General features: G+C 31.3%; 1 protein-coding gene across 2 annotated transcripts in view; it reads right to left on the bottom strand.

The window, feature by feature from the left end:
- The window catches only part of LOC143052547 (GTPase IMAP family member 7-like), a 64,515-nt gene extending 44,900 nt beyond the window's left edge, over window positions 1–19,615 (bottom strand). For both annotated transcript variants that reach the window (XM_076225602.1, XM_076225603.1), the window contains exons 1-2: window positions 19,414–19,615; window positions 18,197–18,241 (exon numbers count right to left, since the gene is read on the bottom strand). In XM_076225602.1, the coding sequence (XP_076081717.1) occupies window positions 18,197–18,241; window positions 19,414–19,462 (94 nt within the window). In that variant the 5' untranslated portion in view covers window positions 19,463–19,615. The remainder of the gene's footprint in view (window positions 1–18,196; window positions 18,242–19,413) is intronic.
- Window positions 19,616–25,862: the final 6,247 nt, after the last annotated feature.

Here is a 25,862-nt window from a genome sequence, read left to right as displayed (position 1 = left end):
TCAGACTGATTTTGATATGCTTGAAAGAGAACTAAAGGAGATCATATGCTACTTCCAGTTAAGTAAATGTTACTTTTGGTCTCATATGGTAGCTTCTTTCACACTGATTCCAAAAATATATAGTTTTTATATACTTTTGCCTGTAAACCAGGATATAATTCACCACTTCCGGTTTACAAAAATTTACTTCTAGTCTTAAGTGATAAGTGAATGTATTTGAATTACAAAATATATCGAATCTAAGTACTTAGATATGAAAAAAGTGCAAAAAAAGCTACTTCCGGTTTTCAAAAGGTCACTTCCGGCTGTCTTTTTTCAAGGTTATATGTCACATTACCTTTTGTAGAAGGTCATATGGCTTTGTAATGAATTTAGTTGAAGTTATAATCAAATAACCTTATATTAAGACATTTCAGGGGCACTAACTCCAATAAGATGCCATTTAATTGTATCAGACCAAATGTAACATATCTTCATAACAATAAAGCAAACATTTTGCACTTGTTCTTTTATATATATCTTTTAAGACTCAGAGAAAATCTCAAAATAATGAAAAGTCAAAATTTAGAATTTGACCTTGACCTTTGACCTTGTGACCTTTGTCAAGGTCATTGCTCCACAATGTCATTGCAAAAGACCCAATGGGTCATGGACATTTTGATTAAGAGTTTTGCCTAATAATGGCTTTACATAAACCATCAATGGGGATTATGCCCCTTACACAATGGTAAAACCAATACAGTCATATGTCACAAAGTTGCCCCTTGAAGTATCAAGCATTTTTCACTATGTGAATTTTCTGTATCTATAATAATTCCAAAGTTATAGGGAAATCAAAGACAAATAAAAATCTAAAATACGACCTTGACCTTTGACCTTGACCTTATTTTCAGTTTTTGGGACCAAGAATCTCAAATCAAAAGACCCTGGGTCTCTATCACTTATGGTTTTCCAGTTTAAAATACATTTCAAAATTTCAAATACAAAAGGGGAACTGACTCCCATATGGAGCGTTCATATTGCTTCGGTCAAAATTGGACAAATCATGCGAAGGATATAATGAGCAATTTTATAAAATATTTTACGGTTGCGAAGGAGTAGTGGAAACAAGGAAAACAGTGTTTGGGGAGATAACTCCTACACAGAAAAGTATTCGGTTACACAGAGTAAATTTCAAAACCATAAACTGTTCAATATCATATACCAAATATCTAAGCGACATATTGCGAAACAAATATTTATCGCAAGAACAAAATTTGGCGGAAGAAAAAAAAAAAAATTAAAAACCAATTGTTCAGAGAACAATTCAAGGTCTTTCCACCGGTAAAGATCTATTTTGATATAAAAATATTAAAAATCAGTATAAAATGTCAGTTCCTATGGCTTTATGATGTATAAATATGAATTTAAAGCAAAGGTCAAAATCTAGAACATCCTATTAACCAATGACCTTGAGCTTATTTTCAAGGTCACAAACTAAGGACCTCAAATCAAAAGATGCAAGGTCTTATAATATGTATGGATAATGAGTTATATCACTTTATGCATAATTCTAAATATAAGATGGGCGAAAACTCCTATTTATTGTTTACGCACCCTTTCAACCAAAATTTATAAGTTATGACATGTCGTAACTAACAATTTAGTAAAAATAACATGTCAATATGTTATACGGTTTTTGAAGAAAAGTGAAAATAAGCTAAAATCTAAATTTATAATATGACCTTTACCTTTTACCTTGACCTAATTTTCATTTTTTTGGACCAAGGACCTTAAATCAAATGACCCTAGGTCTCTATTACCTATGGTTTACCAGTTAGAAATGCATATTACTAATATCAAATGCATAAGGGGGAATAACTCTCATATGGAGTGTTCATATCGCTCCGGTTAAAATAGGACAAATCATGCGAAGGATATAACGAGTAATTTTATAAAATAAATTTGTCGCATTTTTCTACGGTTACGGAGGAGATGCACTCTGATGATAAACAGTGAAAGGGGAGATAACTCTTACAAAGAAAATTGTTTGTCTTAGCAAGGTAAAATTTAAAAGCGCATGAACTATACGATGCCATGTGAGAAATATCTAAGCGACATATTGCAAAACAAACATTTATCGCAAGAACAAAATGTGGCGAAAAAAATAATAATAATCAGAACAAATTCAATAGGTCTTTCCACAGAAGTGGAAAGACTTAATAATCAGAAGAAAAATAATAGGACTTTCTACAGAAAAGTGGAAAGATCTAATAATACATAAATAACAACAGACTTCTTGCAGTTAACTGACATGCCAGCTCCAGATTTCAATTAAACTGATTTAAAGATTAAGATTTCATCATATGAATATCAGGCACAATCCTTCCCGTTAGGGGTTTAGTATTATACAATTATAACATATATGAGAAGAACATAACCCGTGTCATGCCAACAACTGTATTTTTAATAAATGTGTTTAGTTCCGATGCAAAGACCCTATAAGTGAATCAATATTAACGCCAAAATATGCTATCTTTAATGACCTGACAACAGTATCGTAACTATTTCCCTTCTTAATAAGTCTATTTAAAGGTTTTGTTAGTTTCTGAGGTGAATACTAACATTTTTGTGCTTTATAAAGAATATTTCCATAAAAAATTGGATGTGAAATACCTGAACGTATAAGAAGTCTGCATGTTGAGCTTTATTTACGAATGATGTCCTTATACCGATGATAAAATTTAGTAAATGTTTTGACTAGTTTGTGATATCGAAAATATTGGTGTAATATCTTTTTTAGTTATACATAAATTTCTCTCGGTAAAATTTAAAACATTGTTACATACACGAGCGAATAATACAAGTTGAGATATATAAACACTGTAAGAGGGTGACAAGGGCACGTCACCATCTTAAAATGGACAATTAACGATAGGAATCGAAAAATCATCTCTTTTATCATACATTTTAGTATTAAGCCTTCCGTTACTGATATAGATATCAAGATCGAGGAAAGGGAAGTGGTCATTGTTAGTATTAGCTTTACTAAAAGTAAGTTCAACAGGATAAATTTCTTTAGTATACATACTGAAGTCGTCATTATTGAGAGATGAAATATCATCCAAATATCTAAAAGTATTGTTAAATTTGTTTATCAGATGTTGTTTCTATGGGTCTTTGCTGATTTTTGTCATAAATTATAACTTATAGCGATACAAAAACAGGTCCGCAATAAGTGGTGCACAGTAAGTCCCCATTGAAATTCCGATAACCTGACGATATACTGAATCTTCAAAGCGAACACAAATGTTATCTAGTAAAAATTCAAGGGCAGATATAGTATCAACACATGTCCAATTGACATAGTTTTTTGGTTTATTGCTACTAAAAAATGACCTAAAAGAGTTTGAACATATATATTCACATTCTGACTTTTTAAATGCTCATTGTGATTTTTTTCTTAATGAGAATGTGGGGCAATGTGGTATATAGGGTAGAAAAATCAAAACTTTGAACATATTCGAAATCACCAATATAAGCATGCAATTTATCAAGTACTTCCAACGAGTTCTTGACACTCCAAAAGTAATTAATTCCGCTATTTTCGAAGGCCTTATTTGAACAATTTATTATAAGGTTTTTGATTGTACCAAGTGTACTGGTAAGAAGATTAGACAATTTAGTAGTGGAACAATGGCTTGAAGTCGAAATAAATCTATATTTGTAAGGTGTTTTGTAAAGTTATTGTTTTAGACATATGTTATTTTCCAAAAGTGGAGTCAGTTGAAATGTTGTTGAACTCGTGATTTCTTTTTCAGAACCTTGATGTATAATGTACGTCAAACAATAAAGGTATCATGAGCAACCTTATCAGTTCGGAAATAAACATTCCTTTGCGAGTTCCGTATATTAGATACAAGAGTTTGGGCTGTTATGGTTGTTGATAAGAGTAAAATGTTGGTCACGTACATCAACTATTTTAATTTCTAAATTAAAAAAAATCAAATATTTCTTGTCAGATTTTTCTCGTTTTATCCATTTCGAACAGTACGTATTGACGGATTCGTTGATGAAGTTACGACAATCATTCCAATGAATAATTTACGGGAACCAATATTGAGGCCCTTTACTGTGGAATGATTTCAACTTTTGTTGACGAACGATGATAAGATCTTTTTTGTGCATTTTTGATTGTTATTCAATACATTGATTGATTGATTGTTGGTTGCTTAACGTCCAGTGGCAAACATTTCATGCATATTCAGGACGAGAACAAGTTCACAATAAATACAATAGGTAGGTTGACACGATAGAGGCCACCTGGGATGATGGTCGGGGAAATTTGGACTGCCACTGGAAAATGAGGGATCTTGGATAGGGACAGAAATTTTGCCTTCCAACAGGCCACCTACGGACCCCTTAAAAGAGTTGTTGCAAGGGTTCTTAACGTGCAAAAAGCGTGGCACTCTCTTTACACGAGGCATCGGATTTAACGTCCCCCTTCTGACCGGACGCGACTGCGAACTTGATACATCCCGCACAGCCAAACGGACGCCCCACTTCGGCAAGCGTTTTACTGCCGGTCGGGAGAAGACCAAGTGACCATATTGCTATACCCCAGTCACCCTTGGGGAAGTTATTCAATACAAAATGATTATCTAAGATACCTATGAATTTCTAATTTCATTAACGATATCTTTTGTTTACCATTGCGTAAATTTAGCTTATTAAACTTGTGTAGGTCTTTAAGATAAGGTAGTACAGTAGCCATAACTTTGTTCTTGACATGAATTACCATTGATATGGTCAAAATGATAAATTAACTGTTTACAAAACTATTTTTTTCTATTTAAAATTTCTTTATTTCCATCAGTTGCTTGTTACATTGTCTTCAACAAGTCCAAGCTTCTCGTGAAGAATACATATAATTTTCAAATATATTACAATAATAAAACATTAAACTAATAAATGTTTCTTAAAATTAACTAAAAAAATAACTTCTTCTAACTTCTTTGAATAGTACATTCGTTTTGGAGGTTCTCTAGGGAATAGACAAAATACATAAGTCTTTTCATTTTCTGATTAGATACATAGTAAGATTTATAAATTGAAAATACAATAAAAGTAATAAGATAGTTAAAGCCAAAGTTATATTTATCAGATATAGCCAGATGTGATTGTTTTTTTACTATATTTACTTTTTTAATGAACTATGAATTTGTCTCAAAATATCGTTTAAAAAATAAAAGTTTTAAAATAATGTTGATAATCGTCTTCAGCAAATCAAATGCTGTTACCTTCCATCTAAACAATAACTTTTTAGTAGGTTATATATTTTGTAAAAGTTTCAATCGATACATCTTCAATTTATTTTCTTCCAAACAGTCAAAAACAAAATTGTACAATGGTTTCATTTGAAATTGTATCTGTAATGGTAATACATTTAACCATACATTTATACCAATCTGTTTCACAATTTTTTGCAGTACTAATCTGTTCTATAAATTCGAACGCAATAAGTTATTAAACGTGTTGTTTTCCATTTTTTTTTATTTGACAAAAAAGAAACGTCAATATACTAACCATTAATTGACAAACATTGTCTTTTTACATTGACTCTACTTCCCGTGGAATTCTCTGATCGAAGACACTGTAGTCATTCTTTGGAATTACGTTTTTTTTAGGATGTCAACTCAGCAATGCAGTTTTATTTTAATTTTTTTTTACAAAAGGGCATTTTGTGAATTTGTGAAACACTCAGGCTATTCTACCTCAAAAATAGATTACCGTAGCTGTATTTGGTAAATTTTTAAGAACATTTTGGTCTTCAGTGTTCTGCAATCAATTTCATACTTTATTTTGCATCTCTTACTTTTTTTTGTTAGAATGTCACTGGTGAGTCTTATGTAGACGAAACACACGTCCGGCGCACATACAAAATTTCAATCTCAGTATCCATGATGAGTTTATTATATCAACTACTGGTTATCGGAAATGGCTAATTAAAAACGACCTCTTAAATGCAAGCGGTCCTAATAGGATCGGGATGAAATAACCAGTAAAAGAAAACAAAAAACACTGAACTCCGAACTCGGAGGAAAATTCTACAACGGACAACTCCTAGGCGAATGGAAAATTCAAAAGCTCAAACACATCAAACGAATGGATAACAACTATCATATTCCTGATTTCATACATGCATCTTCTTATGTAGAAAACGGTTGATTGAATCTGGTTTTATAAATAAACCTCTCTAATAACGAATGATAATCGCAAACAATTCCATTATATCGACAACGATGTGTGAACAAAACAAACAAACATAAAAGGTACACAGTCAATATTGTGTTATTTATTATGCAAAACACTAAAGAACTGGAAAAAAAATAGCAAAGAAAATAATAAAAAGGCATAGAGACAAAGCACAATAGAACAAAACGCATTACAAGATACTTTCATCCTTTACAATTTAGTTTCAAAGAACTAGTGAGCCTTATGTTGATTTTACACAAAAAGGGAGAAAAAGGGAGGTGTTAAAATATTTTGCTACTGGTTCAACTTAATGTAGTAAGGATATCGCAAATTTTTGTCGCCTCAAACACAAGAAAATAAAGCAGACACTAAAAGTCAAATATCACGTATCGGTATGACAATCAAAATAGAAAGGTTGCAAATCTGTTAAATAAATATGGAAAATGCAATTTACAATAGGGACTCCCTTTATGGCTAACACTGTGCCACTTCAACTATGATGTTTCGTAAAGAATTATATTCTAAAACAGAAAGTTGATATGCGCGACTGTTTTATTCAAAAGTCGAAATATAGGGTTTTACGGCATATTTTCAATATTAACATGACCTGAAATTTTAAGAGTTTCATCTTATCCTAACATTATGTTCTATCCCAACCTTCATTTCGTGTCATCCTAAGAGTTAAATTTTCGGAGTTAACATATGTTTTTTTTTAATGATAGTAACATTCACAAATTATGTCTCTATAAGATAAAATAACGAGATCTTATATGGGCACAATTACGTAAACAAGATCAGACGCCGTTATTATTAATTTAAATATCTACTGTCCTTGTAAAACATTTAACATTTACTGCCGGATTAAATATTAAAACCTTGATCGCAATTAATAAACATAAACTACAAGGGAGGTGATGTTTAAAGTTTACCTTATAATATATTTGTAATAAATAAATAATATTTTTAGAGTTTATTGTCAATAAAATACATTGAGGGGAAACACATCACACCGAGTTTCGGGATAATATCGGTCAACCTTATTTTCAACATGCTGAAGATGGAACAACAAACTTGAAACGGGCTGTATATTTCAAAATTACAAAGGGAATATAGATAATTAATTGCGGCGTATAGCAAATGATATCTGTTTTAAAATCGTATTAGCTAATCGATATCCAAAACATCAGTGGAATATTTTGCAAACCAACATACATAATAGGAAATACAAGTGTTTTAAATTAGAAGAAGTAATTTATAGCATTGAATAAGGAATAAAGTACAAAACAAACACCACACATCTTTCCACGATATGTGAAAAACATACTATAACAATACATAGAAAGATCTAATACTACAAAACACACATCAATCTCAAGAGCTTCTCCAACATAACGTTTTATGATTGATTAATTACAATGTCCAAAAAATATATTACGTATATTTTGAAGTATTTCAATGAGCTCAAGCATGCTGGTCTGAACTTAAAAAAAATTCATGAACTTTAATGGCGATTTAAGGAATTCCAAAACCGAATTAGATTTGATCATATCGGCGACAAAGTAGTTTTTGCTATTTTCCATGGTGTTAATTAAAGTAAGAAGTTCCTCCCATTGCTTTTGACTTTCATCATTCGTCGCAAAATTGTCAATTGCCACTATTCTTTTATTGCATTTTTTGGCAATTTTCTTGAAATTTTCAGGTAGCTTTTCAAAATACATATTTATGCTTTCTTCTAATAAATAGTCTTTCCAAGTAAAGACTAAGATAGTATGATTAAGGACATCACCACCGAATATCTCCAAAAATGTATTGAAGGAATTTAACTCTTCGTCAGAATGTCTCCCAATTTTTATCGTATACAAAAATACATGAGGACCTGGTAATGTCATATCTATACTTTTTAAGATGATTTTTTTTACATTACGTTTTGAAATGTTTGTGTGAAATAACCCTGGTGTATCAGCAACACTAACATTTATTCCATTCCTGGTCCTGTTTTGGACTTTTGTGTTTTCTGTAACAGAAATTGGGGAAAGTCCGCCATTGAATACGTTTTCTTTTAAAATTTGATTTCCCAGTGAACTTTTCCCAGAACCAGTTCTTCCGATAATGACTATTCTTACATGTTCTTCAGATTCAGATTTAATCGTCTACAAAAACGAATAAAATAATTTTACTCAAATATAGCATGAATGATAATTAAAAGTGTGTTTCAATTCTGATAAACGCTTGAATAGAAGAGATAAATATTTTTACCTTGAAGTGGAACTATCCAAATCTCAGCTTCTTTTTATTAAATGCAAAACATAACGATAATTTAGACGCAACACATACATAGTAATTGGAAAGGTACTGCCATTGCATGTGTTATGCAGAAACTAATTGAATATATTTAAAACAAAAATAATGTAGGACTAGGAGTTGAAAATGATACAACTATCCATCAGCCAAATGACCAAAGAACGAAGATTTGTATAATTATAGAATGCATTTGCCTAGTTTGGGTTTAAGAATAAATGACAGTTTGCAAAACAAAAGCGAAAGTAAACAGTTAATCGATTTTTAGTATTTGTACCATCGTGAAATTATGAGGACATAAAGAAATGAACTTTGTGATAATCTACTCGTTCCCAAAACCTGCAATAATGACATCGTCTGCTTTCAAAATGCTTTTTAAATTAATGTCACCGTCTTCAGCCTGAATATATGCGTTACTGAACTTTACAGCATTTTTATGATGACTGAATGAAAACTGCGTCTTCCAAACAACTGTTTACTTTCAGTTTGTGTTGATCGTGACTTTCGATATGAAAACTAAAGACGTTTCGATATCCTGTATTTGTGTCAACTCGGCCAATATAGAATAATACGGCCAATTCAGTAAAAAATAGACATTGGCCGAGTTTACACCTTTTGAGTCCAATAACAGTGTTGTTAGTTAATAATTTTTTATATTATGCTTTTCCTTTTTTGAATTTCTGAATTAACTGAATCAATAAATCGTATTTTTATTTTGTTCACTTTCTTATGCAATAGATTGTCTACATTTGTTTATAATTTTTAACTAAGTATCTGCTGAAAATTTATAATGTTCACTCTGTATCGGACATATAATCTACACCCTGAACATGCATGGTTTTAAACCTTAAATATGTAACACTCCCAAACGTGTCCTTCCCCCAAACGTGTCCGATTCTCCCAAACGTGTCTTTTCTCCCTAAACGTGTCCGAAATGTACAATATTTCCCAAACGTGTCCGATTTCATAACCCCCAAACGTGTCCGATAATTGTTATTCGCCAAAACGTGTCCAATATTTAACGCCAAAACGTTACACGTCTTTTAGCGCTTTTACATGTATCTCTTAAATAAAATCGCTCATAACATTTACGGCAATTCTATGATGGGAGACACAGGTGATGAAGATGTCATTTATCAGATTAAGTTAGTTCGATGTAGGTTTTTAATGATTATAATAATTGCAAAATTAATCTGTTATTATTAAGTAACTTTGACTGCAGTTGTTTATTGTCCAGTTGCAAGTATTTCATATTCGTTTAGAGTGAACATTCACATAGTTCTGGTGTTGAATTAATCGTTAACTTTGTTAATTATTTTGTACTTATAAACTCCGATGATGCCTTTTATATTTACCCGAATATTGCATGGCGGGGTTTTAACAGTATTTTTTTTTACTTTTGTCAATAGTTTGTGTGTATTTCAAAAGCCCATCAAATTATAAACTTGTTATCCGGGTTTTTAATAAATTTTAGGTTTCCACCATCACTAAAGACACACGATAAGAAACATAACGTCCAGTGCCAAATATTTCATGCATAAGTTTTATAGATTCTTTTTTTTTATGAATATTACTGTTATGTGATCAACGCCGGTTTTAAATGCAAATTTATTTTGTAGTGTATAAATAAACTTTAGAATGTTGATTACGTATTGTCCAGTTGCAAGTACTTTATGCATAATTAGAGCGCACAATAGTTTTGCAAGTTTTAATGTTTTTACGGTTGTACTGTACACATTAACTTTAAACTAAACTTTAAACTGATGATCGCGTATTGTCCAGTTGCAAGTATGTCATGCATATTTAGAGAGAACATACAAGTTTTAATGTTTTTGCAGTTCTATTTAGAGTGAACATAGGCTACCTGTTTTTTTTTTTTTTGTTTTTTTTTTTACATTTTAACATACATGTTTTAATGTTTTTACTGTTCTTTTGTTAAGATAAACTCTAAACTGCTGGTTGCATATTGTCCAGTTGCAAGTATTTCATGCAAATTAGAGAAAACATACAAGTTTTAATGGTTTTTTTCAGTTCTACTGAATAAATTAACTTTAGGCTGTTGATTGAGAATAGTCGTTGTCAGTATTTCATGCATACTTAGAGAGAACATTAAAGTTTTAATGCGCAGAGAAAGGGAAACTTTGACCCGTTAACTGTACTGTTTAACTCAACATGTTTGCTTACAATTTACAAACGAAATAGCCGAAATGACGCCCCCACTTTAAGCCAGTTTAATTCTTCCGTTTTGAAAAAGTACTTACGTGCTTATGTATATTTTTAATGAAATGGTAAAATTAGTATACGTTAATGAAATAGCAATAACCAAATAACGCTTGATATGGACACGTTTTGGCGATTGGACACGTTTGGGGGTTAGTTGAGAAATGGACACGTTTGGGCGTTTATACAAATGACACGCTTTGGCGCAGTTTTCAACTAGACATGTTTGGGGGAATCGGACACGTTTGGGGGGAAGGACACGTTTCTGAGTGTTACATATATAATTAAGTATTTTAATCTAATTTGCTTATAACTAAAGCAATTTTAACATCCCAATTAAAAACTTATTTCATATATGCAGGATTTAATTTGTTTACGGCACGATATACAATTTTAGTCGAACCTTATTCTGATGTTCGACTACTAGATGTTAGCAACAGCCTGCACATCATAATGACATTATCGGTCTTAATTAAAAAAAAAGTGACAGTTACTGTTTCGATGAATATCATGAGCGAACCTTTTTCATCTCGAGCACACTTTATCCTTCTTAGTTTTAAAATAGTTAATGACCTGTCATTGATCATGCGTGCTTAAAAGTAAAAGCTAAATACATTTAAGAATAAACATGCATACCTCTTTTCCCTTGATGTCTTTCTCCTGATCTACAAAGCATAATATCGGCTACTAGAACGTTTCCCTTATCTTATCTGTATATATAATCAAAAATGATACTATTTATGCATTCATATTAAAAACAAACTAACGCATATAGATAAATTTATTCTTACATCGTCAATAAAATGAAAATTTATTTCAACTAGGTGTATAGAAACCGAAAAACGGTTATTGCCATGACCACAACAGCAATATAGTCAGTTGCTTGCAATAAAAATGAAATACCAGCAGACGATATAGTCCTGTTGTGTATGGATTTGTATAATTTGTTACATTATTGTGAGACAAACGAGAACTGATTCATGGGAATCAAGCCCTCTTTTCTAACACGTTGTTCCATTTTGGTAAACTGCTATACATTTAACAAAGGATTCGACGGAACAAGATAATGCTAAATCATACATTTTACAGTTTGTGGTAAGGTTTTAGTTAAGCTTGAAATATATAGAATATACGTACAATGTTCGGTATTTTATTGACCTATTAATAACACAGTGGAACACACGATGGAGGTGTTGAATAAAGAACGCAAATTAATTATTTATCAATTCAATTGTGTTTTCTACTAGTTCTATGTAATATAGAACTGTACAAGTCACCATTATTGCTGTATTAGCTGTAGTATTTTTTTTGTAAGAAACAATATCCTTTTTTTTTCACCTTTTATTGGGAAATATACTGTGACCTATGAACTTTCATTTTTCGTGTTACATGATTTGAAGTACCTTCATGATGATTTCGTGCTCTATTGATATCAGTTTTTTCGAAAAAAATATTAAAACCTTTAACTCTATATAATTATCAAATGGCTATATAGTCTTTTTTCAATATAATAACAACCACGTACTTTAAAAATGAGTGGGGATATAATATTTATTCCTGATCATTAAGTTTTATATAAAAACAATAGTGATAATACCAAACAAAAGAGAAACAACAAATATTCTAAAAAAATTAAAAAAAAATAGTCCGCTTTTCCGCGATAAAAATGTCATGAATATGTTAAATAAATTCCCAAAATAATATCATTCTTTTATAAACAAAATTGATACAATTACATGAATAAATTAAAAAACGATTGTTCAGAGAACAATTGAAGGTCTTTCCACTTCTTACAAATCATTTTGATATGAAAATATAAAAATACGGTTTAAAGTGTCATAAAAAGTATCGATTGATAACTTAATGTACGCTAATTCGAAATATAGGAGATAATTTGTTACTTCCGGTCTTAAAAATGACACTTACGTTATTTTTTGATAGTTTACTTGACACTCAAAACAAAGCTACTTCCCCGTTTTACAAAAAGTCATTTCCGGTTGGATTTTCAAGGTCATGTACATAATAACCCAATGAAAAGTGCCCCATGGCTTTATCGTGTCTAAATATGAAGTTAAAGCAAAGGTCAAAATCTAGAACAATTTTAACATTGCCCTTGAGCTCTTTTTAAAGGTCATGAACCAAGGACCTGTTATAAAACTTTCCTAGGTCTTCATTATACTTGGTAAATGAGTAAAACCACCCTACATGCAATTATAAATATAAAAAGGATCTTCGACCTTGATCTGATTTTCAAATTTTGGACCAAGAACCTCAAATTGAAAGACCCTAGGTATCTATCATTTATGGTTAGCCAGGTAGATATGCTTATTACTTATATCAAATGCATTAGAGGGAATGACTCTCATATAGAGTCTCCGGATAGCTTTGGTCCAAATGGTCATCCAAACCTGAAGACGTAACGAGCAATTTGGTAAAATATATTTGTCGTAATCTTTTACGGTTGCGAAGGAGTAGTCGCCACAAGAAAAGAAATGTTTAGGGAGATAACTCTTACAACGTAAAGTGTTCGGTTAAGCAGTGTTATTTTCACAATCGTATGAACTGTACGATATCATATTTCAAATGTATAAGCAACATCTTATAAAACAATAACACAGCGCAAGAAAAAATTAGGCGGATAAAAAAAAATCAGAAAAATCAATAGGTCTTTCCACGGAAAAACGGAAAGACCTCATAATAATCAGAACAAAATCAATAGGTCTATCCACGGAAAAGTGAAAAGAACAAGTGAAACTGCGAGCTACTGCTCACTGATGATACCCCCGACGCAAGTGGATAATATTAATAGTGTAAAAATATGCAAGTGTTCGGTAAACAGGAAGTTGTCGAGTGATGAATCTGAAAACGCATCACACGGTATAGCTGACTTATAAAAATCCTGAAACCAAATTTCAGACATCCTTGTATTGTAGTTCCTGAGAAAAATGTGACGAAAATTTTTAACTTGGTTATCATGTGTAAAATCATACAAGTGTTCGGTAAACAGGAAGTTGTCGAGTGATGAATCTGAAAACGCATCACACGGTATAGCTGACTTATATAAATCCTGAAACCAAATTTCAGAAATCCTTGTATTGTAGTTCCTGAGAAAAATGTGACAAAAATTTTCAACTTGGCTATCATGTGTAAAATCAGACCAAGTGTTCGGTAAACAGGAAGTTGTCAAGTGATGAATCTGAAAACGCATCACACGGTATGGCTGACATATATAAATGTTGATACCAAATTACAGAAAGGGTGGATGTGTAGTTCCTGAGAAAAATGTGACGAAAGTTTCATGGGACGGACTGACTGACGGACGGACTGATGGACGGACGGACTGATGGACGGACTGACGGACGGACTGACAGACAGAGGTAAAACAGTATACCCCCCCTTTTTTAAAGCGGGGGTATAACTAATCAATCACAAGGTGGCTTGTATTTTTTATACCCCGGAACAATTCATTTGCGTCTTGCTTCAAGCAGTTACAGCAATTGTGCTATTTAAACTAGACAATTATTTCTGATATGTGAAAGTCTATACATAAAGATTAACCAGTGAGTTTTATTACATATTATACATAAGCGGTAGGGCGAAAAAAACCTTAGTGCAGTCTGAAAAAACAGGATAAAATCACTGTAAATGTATGCAGAAAATAATATTTGTTGACGGTATATAAGTCCGATAATGAATACCTTAAGGTTTATATTGTTGTATACCACACCGAGGAGTGTCAAGATTGGTCAAATAAAGGGAGGTCTTAATGTGGGACACCCTACACCCCAAGGTGTGTTATACGACATGGAAAACCCTTAGAATATGCATCATCTATAAATTAATATGTACACATTATCTTTTTTACAAATATACTGATGTATACACAATTGGAAAGGCATAGTACATGTAGTAGTGAAGCAGCGAATGTCGAAACAGTTAACGAGTTTAAATTACCTAAGTATTTTTTATTTTTTTCTATTTTGCAAGCGACATTTTTCAGTCAACATTTAAAAAGGTATGAGCTTCCTATAGGTATTGCAAACTGTCATCGGGTAACACCGAGCATCATTAGTAAAAATGCATTGCAATACAAAAAAATGAATAACAAGCTTAGTATGTTAGGCTTAAAACACATACAGATAAATTGTAAAAATGCTTACTTACAATGTATCATTGTGCAGAAAACATTTGAAATGTTAATATTTAATGCAAAGAATTAGAAGACGAAAGGGAGGAAGACGACGAACAACCAAATCCCTCGACACTCTGCATTAATGCAAATTACTATTTAAAACGATTATGCTTTTATACTATAACTGTCTTTGAATTCTTTCTAAATCGCATTTATATTTCGATTAGGAGATTCCGTTTATCGTCAGGTTATCCTAATTGCAATATGGACTAAGTGTGTACCAATTATTGCGGACTTGTTTTTGTATTGTAATGATTGTAGCTGTAGATTTGTTCGGACTACTCAGTAAACAGTCACTTCTACTTTCACGTTCGACGTTTACTGTTAGCCAACGCGTATACAAAAACATTTGATGAACGTTGCACGTACTTTTGTTGTTACTGTGTGTATATATTGTGAGTTAGGTATCTGGGAATAATGATTATAGAGTTCGTCTTCACTGTTTGACCAGAGTTCCCTGATATTACAACAGTTCCCACCTTCTGTCTATCATTATTGTACACTTTCCCGCTTTATTACTTTTTTCTTTTATTTACGTAAAGCCCGACTATTGTAACAGGGCCCAAACATGCTTAAAGTAAGTTTAGTCATGTCACATTTGCCCATATTCTGACCTGACATAATGTCAACATTCGCACTCTTGCATCCTAGGTTTATTGACGTAAGTGGCATAATGACCTTAGATCATCATCTAATCATCATAACGTTCTTTGCACACAATAACTATACGGGCACGAGACTGGTGGGACAGAAGTATTAAAAAAGTGTACAACTGTCTTTAGATATACTGCAGTCCACTAACAGGGAGTTCACCCCAGATGCCTAGGATCTTACCAGAGCAAAACCCATACGCCGCAGCAGATGCAACCCGTATAACACATGAACCTTTGCTTTTGTATGCAGTATGTACACTAAAAAGATTTAACCTGTTGTACTAACTATAAATAAAGGTAATTCTTATAATGAACACTGTCCTTGCCTAGATCTTGATATTTATATCATTAACGAGAAGCTTAATACCAAAATTTATGATAAAAGAAATGATTCTCATTTCCTATTGTTAATTATCCCTTTCTATATGGTGATGTTCCCCGTCACCATCCTATGGTGTTTATGTATGTCAACTTGTACGATTTGCTCCTGTATGTAACAACATATAAGTTTTTACCGAAAAAATATTTGTGTTACTGAAAAGGTATTACACCAGGGTTTTCGATATAACAAATATTTCAAAATATTAACTACTGTTTATCTTCGGAAAGACATCATTCGTAAATATAAATCAACATGCAGTCATCTTATACGTTCAGGTATTTCATATCCAATCTTTTAAGGTAATATTCTTTCCAAAGCACATATATGTCGGCAGTTATCTAAACAGCTAACTAACGATTAAGATAGACTTATTCAGAAAGGATATACTAGTGGTTACGATACTGTTGTCAGGTCATTGGCATACATTGGCTTTAATATTGATTCTCTTATAGGGTCTTTGCATTAGAAATAAACACATTTATTTTAAAAACAGTTGTTGACATGATACGGGTTATGTTCTTCTCATATATTTCATTAAAGTATGATACTAAACCCTAACGGAATGAATTGTTCTTCATATTCATATGATGGAGACATAGTCTCTCAATCAGTTAAATTGAGGTCTGGAGATATTATGTCAGCAACTGCTAGCAGTCCTTTGTAAATTAATGTATTATTATAATTTAGACTAGTTTCTTTTTGGTACCTATTCTGACATCGGAAACCTTTAAACTAAATTTTAAAGTGCGTATTGCTATGTGTTTGTCTTTTCTACATTATCTAGAGGTAAAGGGGGAGGGTTGAGATCTCAAAAACATGTTAAACCCCGTTGCATGTTTGCGCCTTTCCCAAGTTGGGAGCCTTTGAACAATGTTATTCCTGCATGATTTTTAATTTTAGTTCATTTATTTATTTCGGAGTTAAGTATTACGTCCATTATCACTGAACTAGAACACATGTTTGTTTAGAAGCAAGCTGAAGCACGGCTCAGGATACTGGTTTGCCGTATTGAAGACCAATGGGTGGCATTCAGCTCTTTTCTGCTCTTTGGTTGGGTTGTTGTCTCATTGACACATTCCCCATTTTCATTCTCAATTTTATTAGGCTGATTTATTATTACGATTTCACCTACGTGTGATTAACAATTATTTATCATTATTGGTCTTTATGTGAATCGCATCTATAAAGTAAAGTGTTGTTTATATGATAGTAATTTGAATCGTATCGATTAGAAGGCGACGCTAAATGACGGTATTTTTTAATATATAGTCAGGTATATTTGCAAATTTAAAATAAATAAAATAGTTATCTCTAACTATATATATAGGAGTCTGATTGTTTTTTTTAATACGTTCTTAGATATTTTTAAACATCGTGTTTTACAATTCACGGATGTCGGCAACAGCAGGAACGATAACTGGTGATGTAAAATCCTTCTGTGATACAATAGACACAAAAGCAACTAACAAGTACTGCACCCAGTAACTGAATGTTAGTTCAAAACCAATTACAACTGGCGAATGGGGACAGTGTTGTATCAACACAATATAAAAATAATCCGGAAAAATCTGATATGGTTTGACTCAGTTTCGGATTCGTTCTTGTTTAATCGATTAGTGATGTTTGAATAACACTGTTATTTTTCATATTTTACTTTATGCTGTTATTATAACAGTATAAAGTAAAATATCAAAAATACTGCACTTCAAGGAAAGTTCAAAACGGTAAGTCAATATTTAATTAGCAAAAGTAAAAGCTCAAACACATCAAATAAATGGCACATCAAATAAATGGATAACAACTGTGATATTCCTGAGTTGGTATAGTATATTATTATCCAATTGTCACGAATCACAAAACAGAGCTTTCACGAAGATAAAGCATTTAAAAAAAAAGAGTACTTACATCTTCTGAAAACTAGTTAAAAGCCAATACATATATAACTATATCATGTTACACAGACTTAGATATAAAAGCTTTTCAGATCGAAACGGCTGTTCTGGTTCAGAATTAATCTACTAGTGATAAAGAGTCCGAACAATTTGATAGTTAAACAGAAGTTCAGAGGACAGAATGTCGGTCTGACGTCTCGTTATTTATCTTCTTTTGTACGTATTTCAATATGATATATTTTCGTTTGCATTTATATATTTAATTTGCTTTTAGTTTTGCCAAATTCCTTAATTTGGATAAACAATAAGTAGTATGTTCTCTTACCAATAACATCTGCACTTGTATCCTGATCAATTGACGAACCAATATCTGTTATAAAATAAATGTACAAACATGTAGATTAGTATGATTTTGATACATTGTATTGACGTTAAACACAAATTTCAACATTGTTAAGTAAGTTTGATTTTGATTTCTCGATGTTTTATATTTGTCCTATATTTTATTCATATTATGTAATGATTAAGGTCATATTTATTCATAGTCTCTAATAATAATTAATTACCTTACAAGTGTCCTACTGCTAAAGTCACAAAGCTATGAATATATTTTACAAAAATGTTGAGCAGCAAAGATTGTTTAACAATGAATCAGGTCACGATTCCGCCAATAACACTCGACATTACTGCCTATTGCAAGTACATTTATAGATTACAAGCGTGTCGGATGCACAAGATGATTGCTGGCAAATTAAATTGTACCCTTGTCATCCCATGCAAAATATAAGATCAAGTGTGATGGGCAACCCGAATTTGATCTCGAGGCACATTAAAGTTCACATAAATTGCTGGTCATTGATAAACATTCTTGGAACTTTCTATTACAGTTTTTGAGTGTTTGTGTCCAGCCGAAATTAATTTTCTAAAGGAGGATACAAGAATTACAAGCGTATGGTTTTGAACATTGTCTTTATTTCGTTTTTTCTACTTATTACGATTACGCCGTTCATACGATATCAAAGTTTTAAGGTTGTTAACAGATAAATCTGGACGAAACCTTTGCATAAGTTGCGACTTATCTTATGAAAGCATGTTTTTGTTTGAATGAACATATTTATTTATGTATTTCCAAACAAAAAACAATGATCTTTCGGAAAAGATGGTATACCGCCAACATGAGGGGAAAAAATTTCGAGAATTTTGGGAATCGAAACTGTATTTTGAAGGCCATAAAATTTATCTCTACCCAGGATACTCTCTTGCATTTTGAAAGAGTCAAAAGACGATAAACGGATCATACAATCCCAAAGCATATATAATACATGCTTAAACTATGATTGCATATATCGATTCTTACCGACACATAAATATCTTTGAGTTTAAATTTGATGAACTACATTATTTTGAAAGTTAAGTATTAATGTCTCAAATGTGTAACTATTTATCTAAGTTGTATTCCTTTCAGCCACAGCCATAAACACAGTAATTTCGTATCCTAACGCTTTTTTGAAACAATTGAATATATAATTTCTTAAGGCATACCTTCACATTCCTTTTCAGTTGTTCTATCCATACTGTATTTGGCAGCCATTGTGTTTCCTACCAAGATAATTATTCCTCTAAAAACCTGTTGCGTTCTGTTTCTTTTTCTTTTTTAGTAATTACTTGGAAAGTGTCAATTATAAAGTAATACTATACCAAGAGTCACTTGGTTTATATAATGATAAACTATTTTTAAGTGTAATCCAAATGATACGCAGAATGCTATAATTGTAAATATAGCTCGTTTATCTTTAATAGTATTGATTTTACGTATCAAACCTTTACATTGACCATATCACGTACGACCACTAAATCAAACGATCCACAAACATACTGCGCACAAAACAGATAATGCAATGTTAGGTCAATAATAATTATTACACTGCACATAGCTCGGTAGCTTGGTTTCGTAACTATTACATAATGTTTAACTCTCTCAATCGATTGATTTTCATTCCTTAACCTTAAAATCATTTGATATTCTGCCTCGCGTTAAAACCATCACTTTAGTGTTGTTGAAAAAAACAACAGTATACCGGTGTTCAAAAGTCAAACATCGATTGAGAGAAAACTAATCCGGGTATTTAAAACCGAGGGAACACGTTCAACTGCCAGATGGAAAAAATGAACAACAGGAATACTGAAGGGCAACAAACAAAAACGTCAACATACCATAGAAACGAACTATTGATAACAACTGCCATATTACTGACTTGGTTCATGACATTTAATAAAAAAAAAGAGGTGGGTTGAACCTGGTTTAATTACTAGCCAAGCCTTACATTGGTTTATAATTTTCATAAATTAATACTAAACTGATAATATTTTTAAAAGTAACTGTTACTCAAATCTGAACATGATTTTGCAGATTCATCAAACAGAGGTAGTTACATTATCTTATATCATAATTATTTAAGTCTTTTCAGAAACAAGATTTGTTTTAACTTGAAAATTACACCTTTACTGAGGATAATAAAACCGGTAAACGGACAGAAAGTCACATAGTTGATATGATGACAAAAGTCACATACAGTTGTATGGCACAATTGTTTCGATAGATAAGAGAAATGTCTTAAAATATTTTCTTATTATTACATATATTCATTTCTAAGTGTATTATATTGTTCATTATTCTTGATAAATGAAACTTTTTTTTTAAATTTTAATCATGTAAAGGATATATTTCTTGTCACCACGAAGCTTTCACAGATACCGAGTCAATTTGAAATATTCTTTGCTTTACAATTATTTGATCCTTATTGATATTTGTTGAATAATAACAAAGTTAATTTATATATAATAGTTCAAGAAAATACAAAATTTGTTTTTTGTAAATAATTGTTTTCTTATTTAAAGAAAGATAATATCTGCCTTTTCGTCCTTGACTTTCTGTCCTACATTTTTCATGTTTATATTACCTTATTAAGTTGCTTCTTGTTTCGCATATGATTTGTTAAAACTTATATTTTCTTTATTCAGAAAATTCCGACATTTTTCATGGTTACATACAATATTATGTACCATCTTTTTAATAAGTTAACAACAGCCAACAAAAATCACTGACTTTTTTTAACCATGTATTTCACATGTTATGAATATATCTATAATTATTATAATTTGGGATAATATATATCAAAAAGGGAAAACAAATTATAGAAAGTACTTTTGATTTCAACAGATAAGTTATACACGAGTTTAAAAATTGGGCTGTCTTTTTACCTGTAAAACACACATATCTTTCGTGTATACAATGTATTCGATTTTCTAATTTAACTAGAATATTTTTTACATAAATTTTGGAACCCTTTTCTTTTTAAATTGTTTTTTAAGAATTGTTATGGAAGTTCTATTATCACATGTATCATGACTATAAAAGAATTTTGGTTTTACAAAACAAAGGTGTTCTTTTAAAGTTACTTTATATGCTAGTTTATATTTATCTTTTTAGAATAAAAAAAGTTCACTGCATAATATACTGAACTCAATGGACATACTAAACATATAATAGACTGAAGTTAATGATAAAAATTCCTCAGTAGTCATATAACATACATGTATCTGAAACATCTAAGGAACTTTAAATAACAAAAAGTAGGCTGTATGTTTGCATTATTCTATATTCTGTAATTTAGGGGTCTCAAACAATTTACTAATGTTAAGTATTATAGAAATTGTTCAAGTTCACAGAATTAACCAACAATTTTGTCAAAAGACAGTCTACCTATGTAAAATCAGATCTTTACATCAATGTTTGATCCAAATTATCGTCTATGAGTATTCTTGTTTATGATTAATGGTTAAATCTATTACCTTTACTCACCTTAGTGCAGTTCTCTGACAATCTTTTTAAAAACGTATTTTTCATCTACATATCATTCAATTAAATGTGCTATTATTGCCTTGGTTTTCTTCGTCCTTGCTATATGGGTATGAAAAATTTTGAATCAGATTTCACTTTTATTTAAAAAATAAAAGATTTAAGGTTTTGGAAATTGCTCCTACATCTGAAATTTTAAATCCCAAAGGAGAAATTGTGAGCTTTAGAGCTATGCACTTTACATTGATATTAAATTAAGAATTAGTTCCGACTAGTTTGAATAATTCATGGGAAAACCATCAACATATTCTTTTATTATACACATGATACATATCTACCACTTTGTATTAAGTGTTCTACTACTAATCTGTCAATCCTCTTAACTACCTCTCTTACAGTCCATGGATGGTTTTAACTTCCCATTTACACCATACACAATTCACCATACAACATTGCACCATGCAATATGTGCCATTATACCATACACGTTTCACCTTTGCAACATACACCTTACACTTTACATCGTAATGCAATTTTATTTTTAAAAATCGTGCTACTACAAAATTATTTATTTATTCAAAAGAACGAATATTGATCACAATATTGTTAATTAATGTATAGAATTAAAAATGAGCTCTTATCAATATTTTGCATAGTTTTAAATGTCGTACAACATTCAATCTTTCGCACATTTTTCACAGTTTTGGATTAAATATCTAAAATAATTTGGTTGATATTTTACTATGATTGAGTATAAATATGATAATATGTAATATAAAAAAATCAGAGCCCGCACCCCCTTTTTTCACTCCCGCCATAAAAATCAAATTGAACTGTTACAGTCCCTATTTGTTTATTAAATAACCATCCTAAATATATCCTAAAGTTAGGACCTTCTTAAGACACCTACATTTGTATTTTAAAGCTAGGACAATTCCTAGGATTTTCCTAAATTGCGAAATAAATCCACTTAGGACTAAGATGTGTCCTAAGTTGGTCTTATGACACGTCCTAATCCTAAGACTGCTTCGATAAACAGCCCCAGATCTTCAATAACTATTATGTTCATTTCATTGATGAATCATGTTTTTACAAATTCTTATAAATTCAAACGTTTCAAAGCAAACTCGAGTTATTATATGATTACTATAGTAAAGACTGAAGTAATACATGTAACTATAATTCACTATCATTCCTTTAAATGTAATATTTTAGTATATTAATTCTAAATAAAGTTTTCTATAATTCTATAATTGATCAAAACTTATGGTAAACAATTCAACAACTTTAATATATATTGAAAATAGTAAAATGTTTTTAAAGGGACATTTCTGTAAACCAAGATACCACGCCCTACCGGTCATTAACAAAGAAACCACGCACCACTGGTCTTTAACATGTAAAGTCCGTTAACGACCGTTTTTCCAGTCTGTTTTTGTTCTGTTAAAGCCCGATGGAACTAATTACTGAAGAATAAAGAAGTTAACTAAGTGCTTAAAATAGAAATGTCCTCAAACAAAAAACATTCACTCAAACTACACTAAACGTATCGCTTAGAAAGTTGAAAACAAAAGTCATTAAAGAACGTCCAATCAGCTTTGTTGGTAATTAAATGTTCGACCTTAGAGGTACTACATAATTTACCAAACTTAATGAAAGAAGTGTCAATTAATGTAATCATATAAACCTTCAAATAAAAGTATTGGTAATCATTACATTGGTTGCACTGAATTACATTGATTTCTCAGTTAAATAAAAACTGATTATTTCACATGTGTAACAAACGTGGTTACTCACACACTCTGACGTCATACAACAGTAGGCGTTGTTAAAAGACGTCGATATCGGCGGATCAAAACGAAATATGAATACGTAGGGAAAAAATATAGTTCCTTACATTTTCTACATTTGTTTCTTAAAAAAAAAGGCATTTGTCAGTGTAATAAAAGAATAACTAATCAAAGAATGCAAATATCGAAAAAATATTCAATTTGCGACCGAACAACACTGATAATGAACTCATGCGCTACGCGCATTCGTGAATTAATGTGTTGTTCGGTCGATTGTTGAATATTTTTCTCCACTTAAATTCTTCGATTAGTTATTCTTTAGATATTTTTACCATTTTTATATTAAAGACTTCATTAAACAAATCATACAGTTAAAATACGTATTTACTTATAAGTCTCGAATGAGCCTTTTCCTCTGTATTAAAAAACTGAATATTAAAACAAACAGTGTTTGAATCTTTGTTAAATGTTGATTGGAAATAACATTTATTAATCAAATTCACTCAGGATTTGTTATTTATCATTTTTAAATGATAACTTCATATCTAACTAAGAATAAGTGATTATCCTATATTTTATCCTATATATCCTATATTTTAATAATATTCAAGCACGATTAATGTGAAGTTATCAGCCGTTTTGATGATCGATAAGACAATTTCCTACATAATATGTAAAATTGTTAGGTGTACTATAACGCGCGTTTCGTCTAAAAAACGCGTGAATCCAAAACAATAGAAAGCCAAATCAAGTACGTAGTTGAAAAGCAAAAATTACTAAATGTTTTGTCAAAAACCGATAAGGTAATCTATTTATGAGGTACACGTCAACCCAACATCACGAATAACCACGAAGGTCAACATACAATTCTCAACACTGAACTTTAAATAAAACAATATCTAAAGCTATAATTAAAAGAATTGATAACTTCATATCTAACTAAGAATAAGTGATTATCCTATATTTTATCCTATATATCCTATATTTGAATAATATTCAAGCACGATTAATGTGAAGTTATCAGCCGTGTTGATGATCGATAAGACAATTTCCTACATAATATGTAAAATTGTTAGGTGTACTATAACGCGCGTTTCGTCTAAAAAACGCGTGAATCCAAAACAATAGAAAGCCAAATCAAGTACGTAGTTGAAAAGCAAAAATTACTAAATGTTTTGTCAAAAACCGATAAGGTAATCTATTTATGAGGTACACGTCAACCCAACATCACGAATAACCACGAAGGTCAACATACAATTCTCAACACTGAACTTTAAATGAACACGGCTGGTAATCTACACACGCAGAACATTTGGTTCTGCAATGAAAACCGTGAGAGGATTTTCCGGTTGTGCTTGAGTGGAGCAATTGTCACCGCTTCGAAAGGTATATACATTTCTAAATCGCAATTTTCTTATTCGACTGATCAAATTATTGAAAATCGGAGACTGCTATGCTGTGGTGAATACTTGAACGAAGAGATATATGTATCATTTACTGTTGTACGTGGAGTTGAACTCCTACAAAATCAGTTGTCCCACGATAATTTGCCTAAAAAAGTGACATTTTGATTTTGAAATGGTTCTATTAACAGACCTACAAGTTCAAATTTACTTTTTTTTTTCGGTCAATGGGTATGAATGTCGTTTTGGGCGTCGTGGACGCTGTCCGATGTTGATAGATATCTTAATAAATCTAAAAACCTCATATTTTCAATTTGTCATTCGTGAGGGGCTTGGTTCTGATTGAGGACATCGTGAATGCGTGATGGGACTTGAAATCATATCTTTATATACAAGCTATCAGTCGTTGAAAGTTGCCTTAATATGGTTAGGTTGTTTATGAAAAAAACATTTGTGTGCATAAATAAAAATTATGAGATATAATTTTGAAATAACCATAAATGACCATGTTTCTTTTTATGAATAAAAGTCTAGACTACCCAATAAATTTCAAATATGTGTCCAAAATCGTGGAGTTGGGCAAATAATCGGAATAGTTTACTACCAGTCCACAATGTGATAATAATTAATATTGTAATTTCCATTGTTATTGATAAATGTTATATCAGTATAGAAAATCTAATCCTGAATTCTGTCTATCCTATTTTTGGGATATTGTTTAAGAAATTCATATATTACGTCACTTTGTGCGTTTATGGTTTTGGCTAACTCGGCTGTGAATTTTTATGTGCTGGTTTAGATAGTTTTATGTAACCGTTTTTATTGTGTAGTTAGTAACCACTTCGATTTTATCATGTATATCTATTATATAGTCATTTTATAAAACATCACTGGTTGCAAAATTATGAATTATTCGAAATAACCAGGATGTTCTTATTC

This window comes from Mytilus galloprovincialis, chromosome 11 (assembly GCF_965363235.1).
Source record: "Mytilus galloprovincialis chromosome 11, xbMytGall1.hap1.1, whole genome shotgun sequence".
In the NCBI taxonomy this organism is placed as follows: Eukaryota; Metazoa; Mollusca; class Bivalvia; order Mytilida; family Mytilidae; genus Mytilus; species Mytilus galloprovincialis.
The sequence above is the reverse complement of the archived record's forward strand: the minus strand, read 5'-3'. Positions and strand labels throughout refer to the sequence as shown.